Raw genomic sequence first — 18,681 nt, 5'->3', positions numbered from 1 at the left:
TAAAAATAATAGGAGAGCAAAAAAAGGAAAGCTTTGGTTGTGCTTGTTCATTATCTACTCTAGAAGCCACAGCCAGGAAAGTGTCTGTCAACATGAGTGCATTTCTTCATTCATTAACCCTCCACCCTCAGAAGCATAAATGAGAAAGACTGACTACTGTCTGATAACCCTACCATACTTAGCAGATTTCTACGGTAAGTACAACATATTTTTATAATTTTTATCAGACTTAAGCCCACCACTAACGTTCAGTTATAACTGCACAGTTGGACTGTGCAGTTATAACTGAATGTTAGTGTGGACAACCTGCACAGTTTTTCTGGCTGGCGCAGGCGGCCTGGGTAAATAGCTCATCTCAATCGATGAACCTCAGTCCAAACGGCTGCACATATGCATTGCAACTTTAATGTGGTGGAGGCAACTTTTTTGGTTCAGTTCGCTGTCTGTCCGCAGACAGATAACATCTACTAATAAAGAACACTGAGCTGAGTTTTATTGAATTGAAAAGTGTTTATACTTAAACTGAGGATATCTTGGATTTACTTGCTTTTAATAATTGATAGGAAGTCAGAGTAATATATATATTTATAATTTTGCCATTTTTCCACTGGATAAGTAAGTGTATATTGAAGGCTGAAAGTGACAGCATCATTCTTCATGAATGTCTTGTAGATTTCATTGAAATCTATATGAATGAGACTTTTCTTCGGCAAGTAAAATCCAAAGGCTATCGTAACAGACTGAGCCTACGTATGTTTATTCATGGTTATAAATCATATATTCAAGACAGTTTTTCTATGATAATAAATAATCATTATAACAAAATAATGTAAAACAAGAATAGGCCTAGTATATGCATCTATTCATGATTATGCACCATGTCTGTAATTCTTTTTTATAATGAGAACATAATATTCCACTTTCTGATCAAACAAAATAAAGAAAATATTGGACTATATGTTTTTTCAATGCTTAAATCTCATGGAAGTTTGCTTGGAAATGAAATTAGACTAATCAATGCTAATGAAGTACAGGAGGACAGTAGTAAACTAAGGATTTTCATTCATTGTAACATGCCATAAGAAAGTCAATCTTTAAACGAGAACAAATCAGTATTAACCCTTTTAATGAAATAGAAAACAAATATTAGGCCTATATATGTCAACTTTGAAATGAAAACAAGTCAATTACAGCCAGAGTATCGTGTGTTAACACCATGGTCCCATGGATGGTACGGAGGACTGAGGAAATGGCCTGTATCATTGGTGGCAAAGATTTGTCTCCACAGTTGGACTGTGCAGACATAACTGAATGATAGTGGTGGGCTTTAGTCGAGCCTGTTAAATGTTGAAATCCGCTACATTGAGGTTCAACAATACAATAGTTAAGTTACCAACTCATCTGTTGACTCATCTACTAACAGGAGAATGAATCTTTTTGACTATACCTATTTTTTTAGTTTTTGGAAGTGATACAAGCCTTAAAAAGAATGTGGAATGGGAAGGCAACAGGACCTGGATTAAAACCCAGTCAAAGTTTGGAAAGCCTTAGGAGAGAAAGGGGTAGACATCTTGTATGATCTGATGGTAAAAATATTAAAAAAAGAAATTATACCAGAAGAATGGCGGAAAAGCATATTGATACCTGTATTTAAAGGTAAAGGGGATGTCCAGGAATGCAGTATAATTATAGAGGTACCAAACTAACGTCTCATACGTTGAAGATTTTGGAAAGAATAATAGATGGCAGGCTGAGAGAGGAAGTGAGAATAGGGAAGGAACAGTTAGGATTTATGGAAGGAAGTGGCACAATGGATGGAATATTTTGCATAAGGCAGCTGATGAATAAATTCAGAGAAAAACAACAAGACCTGTATCTGGTATTCATAGACCTTGAAAAGGCCTATGACAGAGTGCCAAGGCAAGAAAAGAAATATGGAGATGTTTGAGGGAGAAGATGGTACTGGGAAAGTATGTCAGAATTATTCAGGAGATGTACAGGAATGTGTATACTAGGGTGAGAAGCAGTGTTGGAGAGACAGATGGATTTGAGATAGGGGTTGGAATTCACCAGGGGTCGGCACTTAGCCCATCCATCTTCAACATCGTGATGGATATAATGACCAAGGATGTTAGAGAAGCAGTGCCATGGTGCATATTATATGCAGATGACATTATGTTGTGTTCAGACGGGAGGGAAGGTTGGAGAGGTGGAGAGCAGCACTTGAGGAGAAAGGAATGAGAATAAGGAGATCAAAAACTGAATATGTGTGTTCCGGTATTACTGAGGATGGTAGAAATTGCATAGGATTGGGTGGGGAAGAAATAGAGTGCAGAAGTTCAAGTACTTCGGGTCCATATTAGAGGATAGTGGAAGCATAGACCAAGAGGTGAGACATCGAATTCAGACAGGATGGAATAATTGGAGGTCTGCATCAGGGGTCCTCTGTGACAAGAAGGTTCCTCTGAAATTGAAGAGAAAGTTTCATAGGGCAGTGGTTAGACCAGCAATGTTATATAGAACAGAAACAGCAAGTATGAGGAAAACAGAGAAGAAATGGATGTAGCAGAAATGAGAATGTTGAGATGGATGTCAGGAGTAACCAGGGAAGATAGGATTAGAAATGAGTATATAAGAGGATCGACAAAGGTAGATGAAATATCAAAGAAGATACAGGAGGGAAGGCTTCGAAGGTATGGACACCTGTTAAAAAGCGAGGAACATCATGTTGGAAGACATACGATGGAAATGGAAGTGCAGGGTAGAAGGAAGAAGGGAAGACCAAGAAAGATGTTGTGATTGTGTAGGGGAAGATATGTTATGGAAAGGTGTTAACGAGTACAATGCATAGGGCAGAAATTGATGGAGACGACTCATTCACAACAGCGACTTTATATAAAAATGGGTTAAAGCTGGGAAAAAGAAGACATGTTTATTTACTATTTGAAGTATATTTTATACACTTTACTCATAGGCCATACACATAACCTAATTACTACCTAGGATATGTCTATTTTCTGCTTCTAGGATGCATGGTAAATTTCCTGAACTTATTCATGAAAAAATATAGCATTTTGATGGCAGGAAATAGGGTATAGTATGTTCAATAGATACTCCAACAAGATGAGTTTCATTACAATTTCTCAAAGAATCACTGATGAAATGCTGACAAAACTATTCTAGGTTAATTTTCAGACCAATCAACAAGTTCTTCTCTACTTCATTAAATTCCCCACCTAAATAAATACCTGGCCTACGTAAAGCAGGTATATGTAGTACTCCTACAAAATACACAATAAAGTTTAAAATTTATTTTATATTTGGAAGATAAAAACCATTACCTCATACCCAGATCCCTCCCCTTCCCCTCCAACTGGCCATTGATACATTACTAAGAATGACATTGAAAAGTGAGTGAAGTGCATAAAAAATTAAGTGATATCTTCCCATTTTCAGGGAAGCAAAATTATCATCTTGACCAGTTTTCCAGATAGATTTCCAATGGTTTGTACCCATAAAACAGGCACTTTACATAGAAACAAGTTTTCTTTCTCTTCCATATCATTTAAGCTTACTTTGTGTTCCTTTGTTTTTTTGGCTTTTATTTTTCATTTTTTGCTTTCATTTTTAACCAGTGATTTTTAATTGAATATCTATATCCACTGCAATTGTTTACATTATTTATACTTGGTTGTTATTATTTATTTATACTTTAATTCCTAATATACATATTTTATTGTTATCTGATAGTTAATCTTTGCTTCTTACGTCTTTGCTTGGATTCCTTAACATTCTTGTTTATTCTACACTATGGAAGTTTGTTGCACAAGCTTATGGCCTTTTGGCATCTTCTATAAGAATGTATGCTCACCATGAATAACTAAAGAAACAACGTCCATCTTCTTTACTTCTTTAATTCACTGCTGTCATGTCCACTTGCTATCCTTAACCCTTTGTGAGTTGGCAGCGTCAAAAGACAACTATTTATAGCTTTGGGGTACTAAATTCCAGATATTGTCCTCTTGACAAACATTTTGCACCATATGGTTTTCATGGATTTTGTGGGAAAAGTGTTCAGATCACTTCCATTGGCCATAAACGACTCATAGCAACTCTTATGGCAACTATAATAGCTATTTGGTACAGGAGAGAGTGATCAGTTTGCCTTGAGATGCCAAAGGGGAATGCCATTCCAATCCAAGGATGTCTTGTCAATATTTTACAATAAATACTATACTCAGAATTTGTTACTGATTTTAGTTCTTATCTGTTATGATATTGTGTGAGCTGTAATTATAATTTTACAAAATAAAATATGTATCCCATATGCATAGTGTATCTTCCTCTTTCCATTGATGTTTGTTTTTTTAAACTGGCCATCATTAAATTTAACATGGTCTAGGCATGTGCTTAATATATATTTTAGCCCGGACTGTGAGGGAGTTCATTTTTCTGCTTATCCTACAATTAGTTTTATCTGAAATTTTGAATACACACCAATAAGCCAGATTTACTGGTACAATATATTCCGAGGAATAACTTTTGGAAGAAATGAGTTAAGAAAATGTTTAGTCTGATTAAAGTTACGAAAATTATACAAAATCTTTATAACCCTGTGGATAATATACATTATCCTAGATTATTCACAAGAGTTCTGTATTATAGTAACATTCAGATAATAGAAAAATAATCAACTTTCTTACCTTGGACAGCGAGTAACATTAATGCCTGAGACAGCCAGGCGCATATAATTAACAATTTTTTCTTCACCAATAGTTAATTGGTGTATACAGCCCTGGAACCCAACTGTATGAGTTCCATCAGTCATTAACTGCAGGTCAGGAACTCCACCTGAAAATAACAACAATACCTATTATTTTAGTCTAAACAATATTTCAATAAAAAATATTATCAAATTTCAAAATCTTCAAAATGCAAAAATGAATCTCTTACAAACTTCTTGTCCTTACCAATATAAATATTGCCCCTGGTATTGAGCATATGAAGCATGCCTGGACTCTCACCATACTCATGAACAGATCCATCGAGTTCTATTGAACCCTGACGACCTGTTCTCTTTACTATTAAAGTGTGTCTCTCACCATCATTTACCCTATTTCGAGATCGTACAAAAGCAGGTCCAGTTCCCAATTGGTAGGCAAACTCTACAAAACCATCTACAACTGAAATTCACAAAATCATTATTAGATTAAAGCTATTTAAGATGTGTTGAAGCATTTAACCTACGATATGCCATTAAAGCAGACCAATAACCTTAATAATTAAGACATACTTACTTGCTACACTAACATAATCTTGTCCTCTACCAGGGATTCCTGGTTCCTGGCCTAGCCAAAATAGAAGGCCTTCAGACTTTACAGTTGAAAATTCAAAAGTTATTTTTTGAGTTTCCCCTCCTTCTTGAGGTAACATTGACCGGTCAAATTCTACCCAAGAATCTCCTGAAAAGGATGCTGAGCCAAGCACCTGAACATCTGAAATAAAATATTGTACTCCATTATTTTTTTTAAAGTAATGTAAGAAAGTTAAAAAAACTTATACACTAAAACATTTAAATGTACAGTTCCTAAAAGTTACGGCTAATACAAAAAGCTTGAAAAATGAAACAGACTGAACATAAATGTTATGTAAGCTTTCTAGCGTACCATGTTCACAGTGTTGGCCTGCAAAACCAAGTGGGCATTGGCAGCTGTACACATCTCCAGAACCAATACAGGCTCCTCCATTCCTACATGGCTGAATGATGCTGCAAACGCCTGGATCTACTTCACAATTGCGTCCACTGAAAAACAAGAAATCTACTCTTTACTAGCTAAATCAATATTTATAAAATCAAAACACACGTTGGTATCATGCAATAAAAGCATCTGTACCAAACTGCAGCACTGAGGTTCATTAAGTAATTTAAAGAACAAGAAGTAATAAAAATTAAATTTCTGGGCTCGACCTGTGTCGGCCGGTGAAATGTCCCTATAGCACTCATTTCTAGGTATAATCAAATGCTAAATATACCAGAGAAAAAAGCCATATGGAATACTGGAGTTACTACCTCCAGCTCGCTCACCCTCATAGGGTGTCGGTATAGCACAGGGGCGAGTGGAAGCCACTACCACTGATGCTTTGCCAATTAGAAGTCTCCTCTCTCAAAATCCCCCTCTAGAGAGATGCCGTTACAATGTCTACCTTCCGCTCACTACTACTACCTCTGCCAGAAACCCTCATTCCTGAAATAGTACTCTCGTGTCTGCACGCACCATTTTCGCTGCCTCCAGGAAGTGTTTTCTGCGAAGCATCATGTCTTCCCTTGATCAAGAAGGCTTCTTCATCTAAGTTGAGTATTCCATTTATCGTTTTTGAACACGTTGGGGCAATGATGCATCCATTTTTGGCCCTTATTTTAAGAGTCTTGTTCTTGGGAGTCGAGTATGACACTCTTACGATCCGCCATTTTGCATGCATGGTTGGCGGCTAAGCGATTATATAAGTTTTTATCTCGCTGTGTATTTTATTCACCGTTTAGCACTTCTGTATAGGCTACTGTTTTCATATTCCTTATCATCATTCTCGCTCCTTACGAATACTGAGAGCCTTGTTTTTATGGTTTGATCTTACGTTATTAGCCTATTATTGGGCCTTTTTCGTTATCATCAGTCCCTCAGGAGCGCGTTGGTTCCCTTTCGTGCGTATGGTGATATGCTTCATAACGTTATGCGCGAGTATTGTGTTTTTGGCATCCTAGGCTAGCCTAGCGGTACGCCAGTTTATTTTTAGAGGTGAAGATTCCTCATTCATTCACGGTACTCATGCATGTATATTTCTAGTTTAGTTTTTTATAGTCTTGTATTGCTATTTGATGAGGTTGGAAGTTCTTCACGATGCCCTTCCCTGGCCTATCCGACCAGACCTAGGCTAGGTTTTGGAGGGTAGGCTAGGTGGGCTGAGTATATCCCTCCACCCTTAGTGGCTCCTTGTACCGCCAACCCGACCAGGCAGATATGTTTGCTTGGAGGGTGGCCCAGGACTAGAGAGTTTCTCTCTTGTTACGTATGTAGAGGCTAGGCCTCTCTTACCTGACCAGATCGGTAGATTCGATTTTGGAGGGTTGAGTTAGGTTCTAGGCGTCCTCTTCGTGTCCTTATAGGAGCCATCCTAGCCTACCTGACTGGATCTGTACCGATTTCGGTGGGTTGCGCTGGGATCTTAGCTGGGTGCGGTTTTCTACCCCCCCCCCCCCTTTTTCGTCAGTACTTCCAATAATTCCTCATCAATTATTTTATGAATTATTTTTGTTGAGTGTAGCCTGGGCCATTGCCTCCTTTAGGGTGTCAGTTGGCCTACCGTCTTCTGCCCCCTTTAGTAGTAGGCTAGTTAATGGCTTCTCGAGAAGTGGTATTCACTGATCGGTTGCTGTGGCCAGGCGATCACGAATCGTCCACTCTCCTCCAGACACTTCCCCCACCCCCCCCGTCCCGGACTCGTTCCGGCGCTGCTTTGTTAGCTCTCTGCCCAAGTAATCCTACTGGACAACAGAGGAGGACGACAAATGGCAGAAAACGTGAACACTTAACTTTACGAAACACATTAAAAAACGGTAGAAAACATTAACACTAAACTTTACGAAACACATAAACAAATAGCAGAAAACATTAACACTTCTTGATTATCTCCATCTTCGTTCTCCATACAAAGCATCTTTTTCTTTCCGTGGACTTCAGCAACATTCTTGGGATCCATGGCTAATAATGTAAGTAATTAAGTTCACACACAACACAAAGTAACTTACAGTACAAAGAAAGCGAAATCACTAACACGAATTTATGTTAACAAACGAAATATATGTGAATGAACGAATTCCAGGTGTTTACGATAACGCTGCTGCAAAAAATGAACAAGGAACGCCTTTACATAGAGGCATGATGGGACAGATGCTGACCAATAGGAGAGCAGGATCTTACAGCAGTGACTAGCATCAGGAACCAATGGGAGAGCGGGAGGATGGTGGCGAGTCTACTGAGTTAGCGGCATGCTAGTTTTAAAATTGTTCTCGGCAGCCCGGGTGAATCTCAGACTTTACCCTTTCGCAACCTGAATTATTTTCGTACACAGAAGCAAAAAATCTTCATCTTAGGTCTAAGTAGTGCAATGTTTTGACCTCCGTGTTTTGCTTTTGTACCGACGAATGAAGGTGACGGTCTTTCTGGGCTCAGCTCGTGTAGGTCTATGAAATATCCTTAAGTTCATTATTTCTAGGTAAAATAATCCTAAAATTACCAGAGATAAAATAAAATCAAGAAAATGTCAATTAAACTGACTCGCTCACTCTATAAAAGAAGTGTCGGTATGGTAATAGGGGCGAGTGAGATCACTACCACGAGTCATTTACCATTTAGACCTTCCATCACAAAATCCCCCACCTGAGAGAGCTGATACTAAAGGGTGATGCGTCCGCTACTACTACTACTACCAATGCCAAGCGGAGAGCAGCGCCTCTAGCGGTCATCCTTAATATTTAGCTTGACAACGCCAGTTGTAACTTTTTTGCTCGTGTTGTTTTCGCTTCTTTGGATTTATCTTTTCAACGATGGAACGTGCTGCTATCGCTTCGGCTAAGTTAGGTGCCTGATAAGTAATAATTTTTGTATTTCAGTCTTCCAGGGACCAGTATTTTCCATTTTTTAGGTTATATACGGTCTCCCGGTTGACTCGTGGCGGCCATGAGCCGCCTCGTGTTGTTAAGATTTCCCGGTCTTTCATACTGGGACATCTTATGCTTATGGGCTCTATTTTACGTTCATCGTCTTATTACATCGTATTTTAGATTTAGGATACACAGCCCATCCCTTTTACCTTTTATCTCTTAGTTTGGTATTTAGGGCTATACTGTGTTTCTCTCGCCCAGCATCCCAGCTCTTGCTCTTCATCGGCTACTGCTGGCTCCGAGTAGTCGACTGCTCTTCGGATCAGTTCGCCTCCTCCTGGGCTTCTTTCTCTTTTACTCAAGTGTTTCTTCTATTCTTTTACGATGTATTTATTATTTATCAGTGTTATTTAGGGTGTTAGGCTAGCCTAGGTGCCTTGTACCATTTGTTGGTACAGTTGGGTTCACGTGGCCCCTCTGTGGTTGTGTTGCTATCGCGTCCTGGGCCACCTCCAATCACGTGTCCCATTAGGCACCTTACCCTCCCCCTTCCCTCCCTTCCACGTGGTAGGGAGGGGTCTGGTCGGGTCTCCTCGGTTGTCATGACAACCACTGTAGCCTCCCTCCCTCTACCTCTGAGGGGGCCAGAGGAACCCCATACCAGCTGGGGGCCGGGGTGACCACTTGTCTCGGGTACCGGGTTACCCGACGGGTAGTAGTTGGGAAGGGGGGGTTGGCCACCCCCTCTCTCTCTCTCGCCCGCTGCGTTCACGCCGGGATTCCCTCATTCTCCCCCATTCCCTACCCTTCCCCTACCGTAACGGACGGAGCCCCCGCTGAAGCCGGGAGCCCCTTCGGTTATAGGTCGTTCTGGCTCCGCCAGCGGGCGGGGTGGGAATTTCTAGTGGTCTATATTGCTTGCCTAGTATATCCTGTTTTCAGCTACCGGAGGAGAGCTTGCTCCTTACCCGGGCACTCCTCTAGTAGTCGGAAAGAATCATGTCTTATTCTATAAGGATACATACCCTTACTGATACTGTGATTTATTTGTTTATTTATAGTTTTACGTACTATCTCCGTCGTGGTTTCGTGGGCTCCTCACCACTCCTGGTTGGACCATTTTTCTTGTCTCCGGCGTACGCTGCAGACCCCAACCAACAGCCTATCTAACCACACGTATTGCGGCGGAGCACTAGTTTTAATCTAACTTATATACTCCGGCATGCAGCGGAGTCTATGTTAGGCTGTAAGTGTGTACCCCGATACTCATGTATCCCTCCACTTACAGGCTACTAACTGCCAGGATCCAGGCTGTAACGCTGTACTGTACGACCCCTGTGCCCATGAGGAATGCAGGACCCACGCCCCGTGTGCCACTACCCACAACGGGATGATTGTTTGGCACCCTGAGGCATGCACCATCTGCTATGACCTCGTGAGTCAGCTTTTGGGTGGGGTAAGTAAATTCCTGGACAAATTTCCTGTTATCAATGGTTTACCCTTAGTTTTAAGCTCCTTTAAGCCGTATCTCCGCCGTTAGAAGCTTCATATCGCCTTCTCTTTCAGGCTGCCGCCGTGAAAGAAGTCGCCCTAGCAACCCTGAAAGCTTGGGTAGGCGGCTTCGGCAAAAACGCCGCCAAGGGCCAGCCTTACATCTTGGACAAGAAGCTGGCCATTCAGATCTTCCCCGGAGGCAAGGCGACGGGGTACGTTGACCCCATCTCAGCAGCCCCACTCATAGCTTCCATCCAGCAGGAGGTGCAGCAGGCGTTTGGGTCCGTTTCGACACAGGAGCCTGCTCCAGACGTCGCAAACCTGGATCTTAACCTTGAGCCAATGGCGGTAGGTGCGGAGGACTTGTTGGTCGAGGTAGGTGTTTCGGGCACTCAAGGACTACCCTTGAGCGCTCCTGGATCTTCTTCCCCTGTCCCTTCTTCTTCCTCTTTTCAAGGCTTCACGGGATCTGAGATCCCTTCGCGTTCACCCGCTCTCTCTGTACCCCCGAAAGTGAAGGGACAGAGAGAACAGAAGACCCTCCATAAGACGACTTCCAAAAAGTCGTCGTCTTCTTCGGCAAGGAAGTCTACGACATCCTACGCCGACGCGGTGAAGGCTAAGCCTAGCTCTTCTCACTCGAAGAGCTCAAGAAGCAAGGCTTCTAAGGAGAAGGCCCGCGCTCCCGCCGAGCCAGTGCCTTCTCCGGCATCTACCGGATCCACTCCGGTAACTCCTGTTGTAGTGGCGGGACCTAGTGCTTTTGATCCCACCACCTTCTCAGCAGGAGTTTTGCAACAAGTGGGAGAGATGGTCGGCTCTCTCGGTACGAGATTTGAGCAAATGTTTGCTCAACTCTCTAGTACCATCAACCAGTCTGGTCAGTCAATCCAAGACCTCTCTAACCGTGTTAGAGAACATGATGACCGTTTCGCTGGCCTCACTCAGGCCCCTCAAGCGAACTCCCCTGTGGCAGGTACTGGTCTACTCCAGCTACCTCCTTATGAATCCCTGCCAGCTTTCTCTATGGATAACCCTTGGAGGGTGGCAGCTTATGCCCCCTTCAAGGATGGCATGATCTCCATTCCGGAGTGTGGAACAAGAAGGATTGAGGACTTCGAGTTCTACCCCCCCGGACTGACTCAGCCTTTCATAGGGTATGCCAGACTGACGGTAACAGCTCTCAATAGAGAGGATAAAATCTCTAGAGAGACTGTGCTTTACAGTAGGGATCATGCACAGAGGGAATGGGTTCACTGCCTGGAGGATTGGGATTGTACGAATACCAAACTCCAGGCATTCAAGAGCCCTTTCACTATCTTTGCCACGGAGGAGGAGGCTTCTCTTCCTTTTGCAACTAAGATAGTGGAAGCGACTCTCCAAGCCGTCCTTAAAGATGAACCCATGCCACAATTGAGAGAGGCGGAATCAACATCTCCGCTCTTTCCTGCCTTCGGAGAACTGTGGGAGAACTTGCCTGCCACTTTCTCAGTAGGTAAGCTGAAACCAGACTGTGCGATGGACCAGTTTGGCGAAAAGCTCCCTAGACTGCCTGATAGCCTTATTCAGGCAGAGTTCAATGCCCGTACGAGATTGAGGAGATCACTTAACTCCCTTATCATCACGGAGATGGCTGCTCTTTCTTATGCTACTGAACCACTTTTCAAAATACTGGCTAAATCTCAGCTCCAGTCGGTTCAAGCTGATGCCTTCGACTTCTTTTCGGCTAGAAGGAATTGTCGAAAGCATGTATTGCAGGAGGCAACTATTAGGCACGAACCTAATAGGCTTCTAGCTTCCAGCATGTGGGGTGCAGACCTCTTCCCAGAAGCTTCTGTGAATGAGGTACATCACAAGGCTGCTAGGCTTAACCAGAGCCTTAGAGCCAGGTGGGGTATCTCTTCCAAAAGGAAGCAAGAGAACGCCCCTGCTGCTGGTAAGAAACTGAAGAAGACTGGTAGGAGGTTCCAACCATACCAGAAACAGCAGCAACAACAGCACTTCATCCAAGCTGTCCCAGTTACACAACAGGGGCAGCCCTCGACGTCTAAACAGACGCAACCCATTCTCGTGTTGTCTCCTCAGAACCAGCCCTCGACCTCATACACCGTCTCGCCAGCTTTCAACTCAATGTATGAGAGCCAAGCCTTCCCAACCTTCAACAGGTTCTCTAGGGGAAGCAGAGCGAGAGGTCACTTTCGCCAACGAGGTACAGGAAGAGCTGCAAGAGGCAAGCACTTCAGAGGAGGGCGCGGAGGTCAACCCGCTCAACAGCAGTGAGGCTCCCCAGGTAGGAGGGAGGCTGTTCCTCTTCCGTCACAGGTGGGGGTTCAGCAAATGGGCACAGAGCATCGTGTCCAAAGGATTGGGTTGGAGTTGGATCAAAGATCCTCCTCCAAACAAGTCATTCTATCAGATACCATCAAAGGAGTTGACAGATTATGCGGAGGAACTCCTTCAGAAAGGAGCTATTGCGAGAGTCAAGCATCTAAAATTTCAAGGTCGCTTGTTCAGCGTGCCAAAGAAAGGCTCAACAAAAAGAAGGGTAATCTTAGACTTGTCAAAGCTAAACTCTTTCATTCGTTGCGACAAGTTCAAAATGCTGACCATCTCGCAGGTACGGACCTTACTTCCCCGTGGGGCCGTCACCACCTCTATCGATCTTACAGACGCATACTATCATATCCCTATAGCGAGACACTTCCGTCCATTCCTAGGCTTCAAACTAGGAAATCAGACGTTCTCCTTCAAAGTGATGCCCTTCGGTCTGAATGTAGCCCCCAGGGTATTCACAAAAATAGCGGAAGTGGTAGTTCAACAATTGAGAACACAAGGGATAATGGTAGTAGCGTACCTCGACGATTGGTTGATCTGGGCACCAACTGTCGAGGAATGCCTCAAAGCCACAAAGAAGGTAGTGCAATTCCTGGAACATCTGGGGTTCCAGATAAACAAAACGAAATCCAGATTCACTCCGGAGTCTCGTTTTCAGTGGCTAGGAATCCAATGGGATTTATCCTCCCACAATCTGTCAATTCCGGTGGTCAAAAGGAAAGAAATAGCCAAGTCTGTGAGGCAATTTCTCAAAAGCAAACAAGCTTCAAGGAGAAACCAGGAAAGAATCCTAGGTTCCCTTCAGTTTGCCTCAGTGACGGACATCCTTCTGAAAGCAAGACTGAAAGATATAAATCGAGTTTGGCGGTCAAGAGCAAACGCCAAGTCTCGGGACAAGTTGTCAGTGATCCCACAGATCCTTCGCAACCAGCTCCGTCCATGGACAAAAGTGAAGAACCTTGCCAAATTGGTTCCCCTTCAATATCCCCTTCCGGTGTTAACCATTCACACGGATGCCTCCCTGTCCGGTTGGGGGGGATATTCTCAATTCAAGCAAGTTCAGGGGACTTGGTCCGTTCAATTCCGCCAGCTCCACATAAATGTACTGGAAGCAATGGCAGTATTTCTTACCCTGAAGAGACTCCTTCCCCCAAAGAAGTCTCATCTAAGACTAGTTTTGGACAGTGCAGTAGTAGTACATTGCATCAACAGAGGAGGGTCCAAATCCAAACACGTGAATCATGTCATGATAGCCATCTTTGCTCTAGCAAACAAGCACAAATGGCATCTATCTGCCACCCACTTGGCAGGGGTAAGAAATGTGATAGCGGACGCACTGTCCCGGTCAGTCCCTCTGGAGTCAGAATGGTCCCTAGACGACAGGTCATTCCAGTGGATTTGCCAGAGAGTCCCAGGTCTCCAAGTAGATCTCTTCGCCTCACAAGCGAACCACAAGCTCCCTTGCTATGTGGCCCCCAACCTGGACCCTCTGGCTTATGCCACGGACGCCCTGTCGTTGGACTGGAATCAATGGAAGAAAATCTATGTATTTCCTCCAGTGAATCTTCTTTTGAAAGTTCTGAGCAAACTGAGGACTTTCAAGGGACTAGTAGCCCTGATTGCTCCAGATTGGCCAAAGAGCAACTGGTATCCTCTGCTTCTGGAGTTGGGTCTCCGACCTCAACGGATTCCCAACCCCAAGCTGTCGCAACCAGTACAAATGAGGACTGTGTTCGCTTCCTCAGGAATTCTTCAGACCCTAACTTTATGGACTTCATGAAGTTTGCGGCTAAAAAAAGATGCTAACATTGATCCCACAAAACATCCTTTTTCTGGAATCAGATAAAAGAGAATCAACTATTAGACAATATGACTCAGCTGTCAAAAAGTTAGCATCCTTCCTGAAAGAAACAAACACTACAACCATGACAGTTAATTTAGCTATATCCTTTTTCAGATCCTTGTTTGAGAAAGGCTTAGCAGCTAGCACCATAACTACTAATAAATCGGCTTTGAAGAAAATCTTTCAGTTAAGTTTCCAAATAGACTTAACAGAATCTTACTTTACGTCTATTCCCAAAGCCTGTGCTAGACTTAGACCTTCTCAAAGGCCTACTTCAGTTTCATGGTTCTTAAATGATGTCCTCAAACTAGCCTCAGATACTGACAACTCGTCTTGCACATTCATAATGCTACTTAGAAAGACGTTATTTTTATTAAGTCTGGCTTCAGGAGCCAGAATTTCAGAACTGTCGGCTCTATCCAGAGATGCGGGTCATGTAGAATTTCTCCCCTCAGGAGAAGTTCTACTTTCTCCGGATCGCAGCTTTTTAGCTAAAAATGAGGATCCCCTTGCAAGGTGGGCCCCTTGGAAAGTCATCCCACTTCTGCAAGATCCTTCCCTTTGCCCAGTATTAACTTTAAGAGCCTTTCTATCTCATACATCCTCTAGATCCTCAGGTCCTCTTTTTATGAGAGAAAAAGGTGGCACCTTATCAGTGAAAGGAATCAGACAACAGATCCTTTACTTCATTAAACAAGCCAACCCTGAATCATTTCCAAAAGCACATGATATCAGAGGAGTAGCTACCTCAATTAATTATTTCCAACATATGAACTTTGAGGATCTTAAAAAGTATACTGGATGGAAATCACCGACAGTCTTTAAACGTCATTACCTGAAGTCCTTGGAATCTTTAAAATTTTCAGCAGTAGCAGCGGGAAACATAGTTTCCCCTGATGCTGCACAGTAGTTGTAGTATAAGATCCAGGTCTCCTTTCTACCTACCTCGTCCAACATGCCTCACCCTACTGCTATGCTCTTCGTGATACTCTAGCCTTAGCTGCTAGGATCTTATTGGTGGACTGCCCCTTATTTTTTTGCTAGGGGCACCCACATTGTATGCATATAATGTGCTTCAGTGTTTCTACCCTTATTTTTATGCTAGGGTAGAACACAATGAGTTTGTATATTTTGTAAATAATTATTAAATTTAGTGAATCTTTATATACTGTTCTGATTACCATTATACTATTATGTACTACCATTATCTTATAGCTAATAAGTACTTTATGTTAATATGGTGTAATTGACCTACCATTATCTAGTATAAGCTAATTTTAAGTACTTTATGTTAATATGGTGTAATTGGTTTTTGATTCACTTATATTATATACCAATCTTTTTACAATTTTGTTTCATTTTGACCTTTTATTTCCATCTTGTCTGTTTCTCTGGTACTATTTCATAGGCCGACACGAGCTGAGCCCAGAAAAGGGATTTTGACGAAGGAAAAATCTATTTCTGGGTGATTGGCTCGTGTCGCCCTATGAAACCCACCCTGTTTTTTCCTTACCCACCCTGCAGGACAAGATGTACATCTATTAAGGATGACCGCTAGAGGCGCTGCTCTCCGCTTGGCGTCGGTAGTAGTAGTAGTAGCGGACGAATCACCCTTTAGTATCAGCTCTCTCAGGTGGGGGATTTTGTGATGGAAGGTCTAAATGGTAAATGACTCGTGGTAGTGATCTCACTCGCCCCTATTACCATACCGACACTTCTTTTATAGAGTGAGCGAGTCAGTTTAACTGACATTTTCTTGATTTTATTTTTTCTCTGGTAATTTTAGGATTATTTTACCTAGAAATAATGAACTTAAGGATATTTCATAGGGCGACACGAGCCAATCACCCAGAAATAGATTTTTCCTTTGTCAAAATCCCTTTATTACTTTGACCCGTGGTCACTTCCTTTAATCATCCATACATGGGGAAATGGCAGTGCCACTCAAAAATTTTGCCAAATCCCAAATTGTCACCCTTTTTCCTGAAAAGTTTGAACGAGTTTAAGAAAATGTGGCAACAGTACTAATCACCCTCTAGTCTCAACCTTTTGTAGCTAGAGTTAGGGAAGTGATCCAGGAATAAGCTGGCGAGATGCTTAAGATATGAATCCCTGAAAAGTCAGTGTCTGCACACTGCCACTAGTGATGGTAAGGAAGAAGACTGGATCAGATTGATTCTGTGTGGATTACCATCCAAACAGAAAGTAAGTATTAGGAAGAAATTACAAAGCCAAATACAGTTTTAAATGTACCCTTTATAAAAAGGTTAGGGGTTACATTTTCCAATTAATAAAGTGTTACAGCAAAGTCTGAGAAATCTTGGTTCTCTCTGTAATTGTGACAATACAATTCTAATACATAGTACTCTTAATAAGTATAATACTCTTAATTAGCAAACAGTGCCTTTTTTTAGTCAAAAAATCTCAATAAATACTATAGGTTATACTCATGAATTACATGGCACAGATTACCAAAAAAATTTTAAATAAAAAATTTATATGAAACTGGAATATACCCCACTTATCAATTATTCATAAATAGATTACAAAGAATATAATATTTAAATTTCTTTAAAAAGTAAAATTTATATTACGATGTAAACTCCCTTATCAAGTTCTGAGAATGAGAGGAAACTATACCTGTATCCATCATTGCAGTTACAAGTGTAACCATGAGGCAGTGCAGGATTATCAATACATTGGCCTCTGTTATTACATGAGTTTATTGTACACATGGAAGCAGATGATCCACCACATTGCCCTACATTAGCAGAATCTACCAGAGAATCAGCTAAACGCATTTCTTGGTCCATCAATTTAATCTGAAAAAAAATTTTCATGGTTTAATCTAAAAACTTCTTATAAAACCAGCAAGACTTAAAAGAAGTAAATCTTAATGCATCACTTTACTGGATTTTTATGTGCCTAAATACTGAGGCTGACAAAAATATTCAAAGACAAAGCCTAAATTAGTTAGAAATCTAGTCTAACATATAAGAGTACAATAAAATTAATAACACTGAGGTTTTCCACTATATTTTCAAGATAGTACCAGAAGCTCTGCTGGGAAATGAAATTTGTTAGATTTTGCTGATGATCAAAATTTTGCATTTAATTCTAAAGCACCAAATTATTCAATATGTAATAATCTAAAACTGGACTTTTTCATTCTGTAACAAGGAGGTGAAGGCACTCAAACAATTACGTATAATGCGTATGAGGTTCTGGTAAAATTACCTCTTGGAAGCCTTTCTGCAAAGAAAAGGTTAATTGCAACTAACATCCAATCCCCTTATCAGAGTACATAAAAAGAATCATAATATTAATTACATGGGCTTATGATTGCCATTATTTTGAAAGCAAAAACCAGTCATTGTAAGTTCTAAGTAGTATAAGTGTATGCTATTCAAGCACAAAATCATAAATGCAAAGGTAAACTGGATGTCAACAGAATTGAGTGAAGGAAGAGAAAGATGATATTTTTATAATAAAATGAAGTTTCATAAATATACTTACCAAGTAATTACTTAGGTAACGATTAGCCTCACATGGCATCCTAAATTCAAAATTGCTGCCTCTGGTGGTGCTCATCTTAATCTATAGTGGCATGGCAGTGAGCCGGGAGTTGCCTCTACATCTGTGGAAGTCTTGCAGCGGGGGATCTACCTGACCACAGTACCAAAATAACAAGACCAGAGAATCAACAGTCACCTTACATGAGTTACGCCAAATCAAAGAAAAGTCATTAACCAACCAACCGACTGGTGGTTCTCCAGGCACCAGGTAACCCCCAGGCTCGCCATAACTCAACAACCTTGATACAAGGAAAAAGATAGGAGAGAGTTCGTGTCCCTTCCATGCTTCCTCACCCAATACCATGCCAGCCACCACCAACGGGGCAAAGGTACTGCAATTTTCAAAGCCTGTTCCTACTTCCTTCAAATAATGTAACGCAAATATTGAATTACACCTCCAAAAGGTTGACTGAAGTAGCACAGAGAGAGAAATGTTATGTTTAAAGGAGAGAGGTGGCCACAGCTCTGACTTCATGCGCTCTCACTTTCAGCAATGGAAGCGATTCCTCCTGTATCTGGGAATGAGCTTTGGATATCAAGTCTCTGATAAAGAACTAGAGGCTGTTCTTGGAAAGCAGATGGGAGGGATTCTTGACCGAACACCAGAGGATACTTGAGGACCCCGTGATCATCTCCATTTTCTCCAGGTAACACCTCTGTGCTCTGACCAGGCAGAGCACTCTTTCTACATTGTCTGAGCCCAGGATACCTGTTAAGTTCCTTATTAGGATCCTCGTTCTTATCTAAGAAGCCCAATGTGAAGGCGCAGACCACAT

The 18,681-nt window shown here is 41.8% G+C and overlaps 1 protein-coding gene across 1 annotated transcript in view; it reads right to left on the bottom strand.

Annotated features, from left to right (window-relative positions):
• The window catches only part of LOC135219776 (basement membrane-specific heparan sulfate proteoglycan core protein-like), a gene marked incomplete in the record, with an annotated part of 1,285,796 nt that overhangs the window by 45,973 nt on the left and 1,221,142 nt on the right, over positions 1-18,681 (bottom strand). Inside the window, 5 exon segments of the mRNA XM_064256828.1 lie at positions 4,704-4,851; positions 4,971-5,183; positions 5,298-5,495; positions 5,667-5,803; positions 16,971-17,152. Coding sequence (XP_064112898.1) covers positions 4,704-4,851; positions 4,971-5,183; positions 5,298-5,495; positions 5,667-5,803; positions 16,971-17,152 — 878 coding nt within the window.

The sequence above is a fragment of the Macrobrachium nipponense genome, chromosome 1 (assembly GCF_015104395.2).
Source record: "Macrobrachium nipponense isolate FS-2020 chromosome 1, ASM1510439v2, whole genome shotgun sequence".
Taxonomy (NCBI): Eukaryota; Metazoa; Arthropoda; class Malacostraca; order Decapoda; family Palaemonidae; genus Macrobrachium; species Macrobrachium nipponense.
Note: the sequence above shows the minus strand (reverse complement) of the source record. Positions and strands in the feature narration are given on the sequence as shown.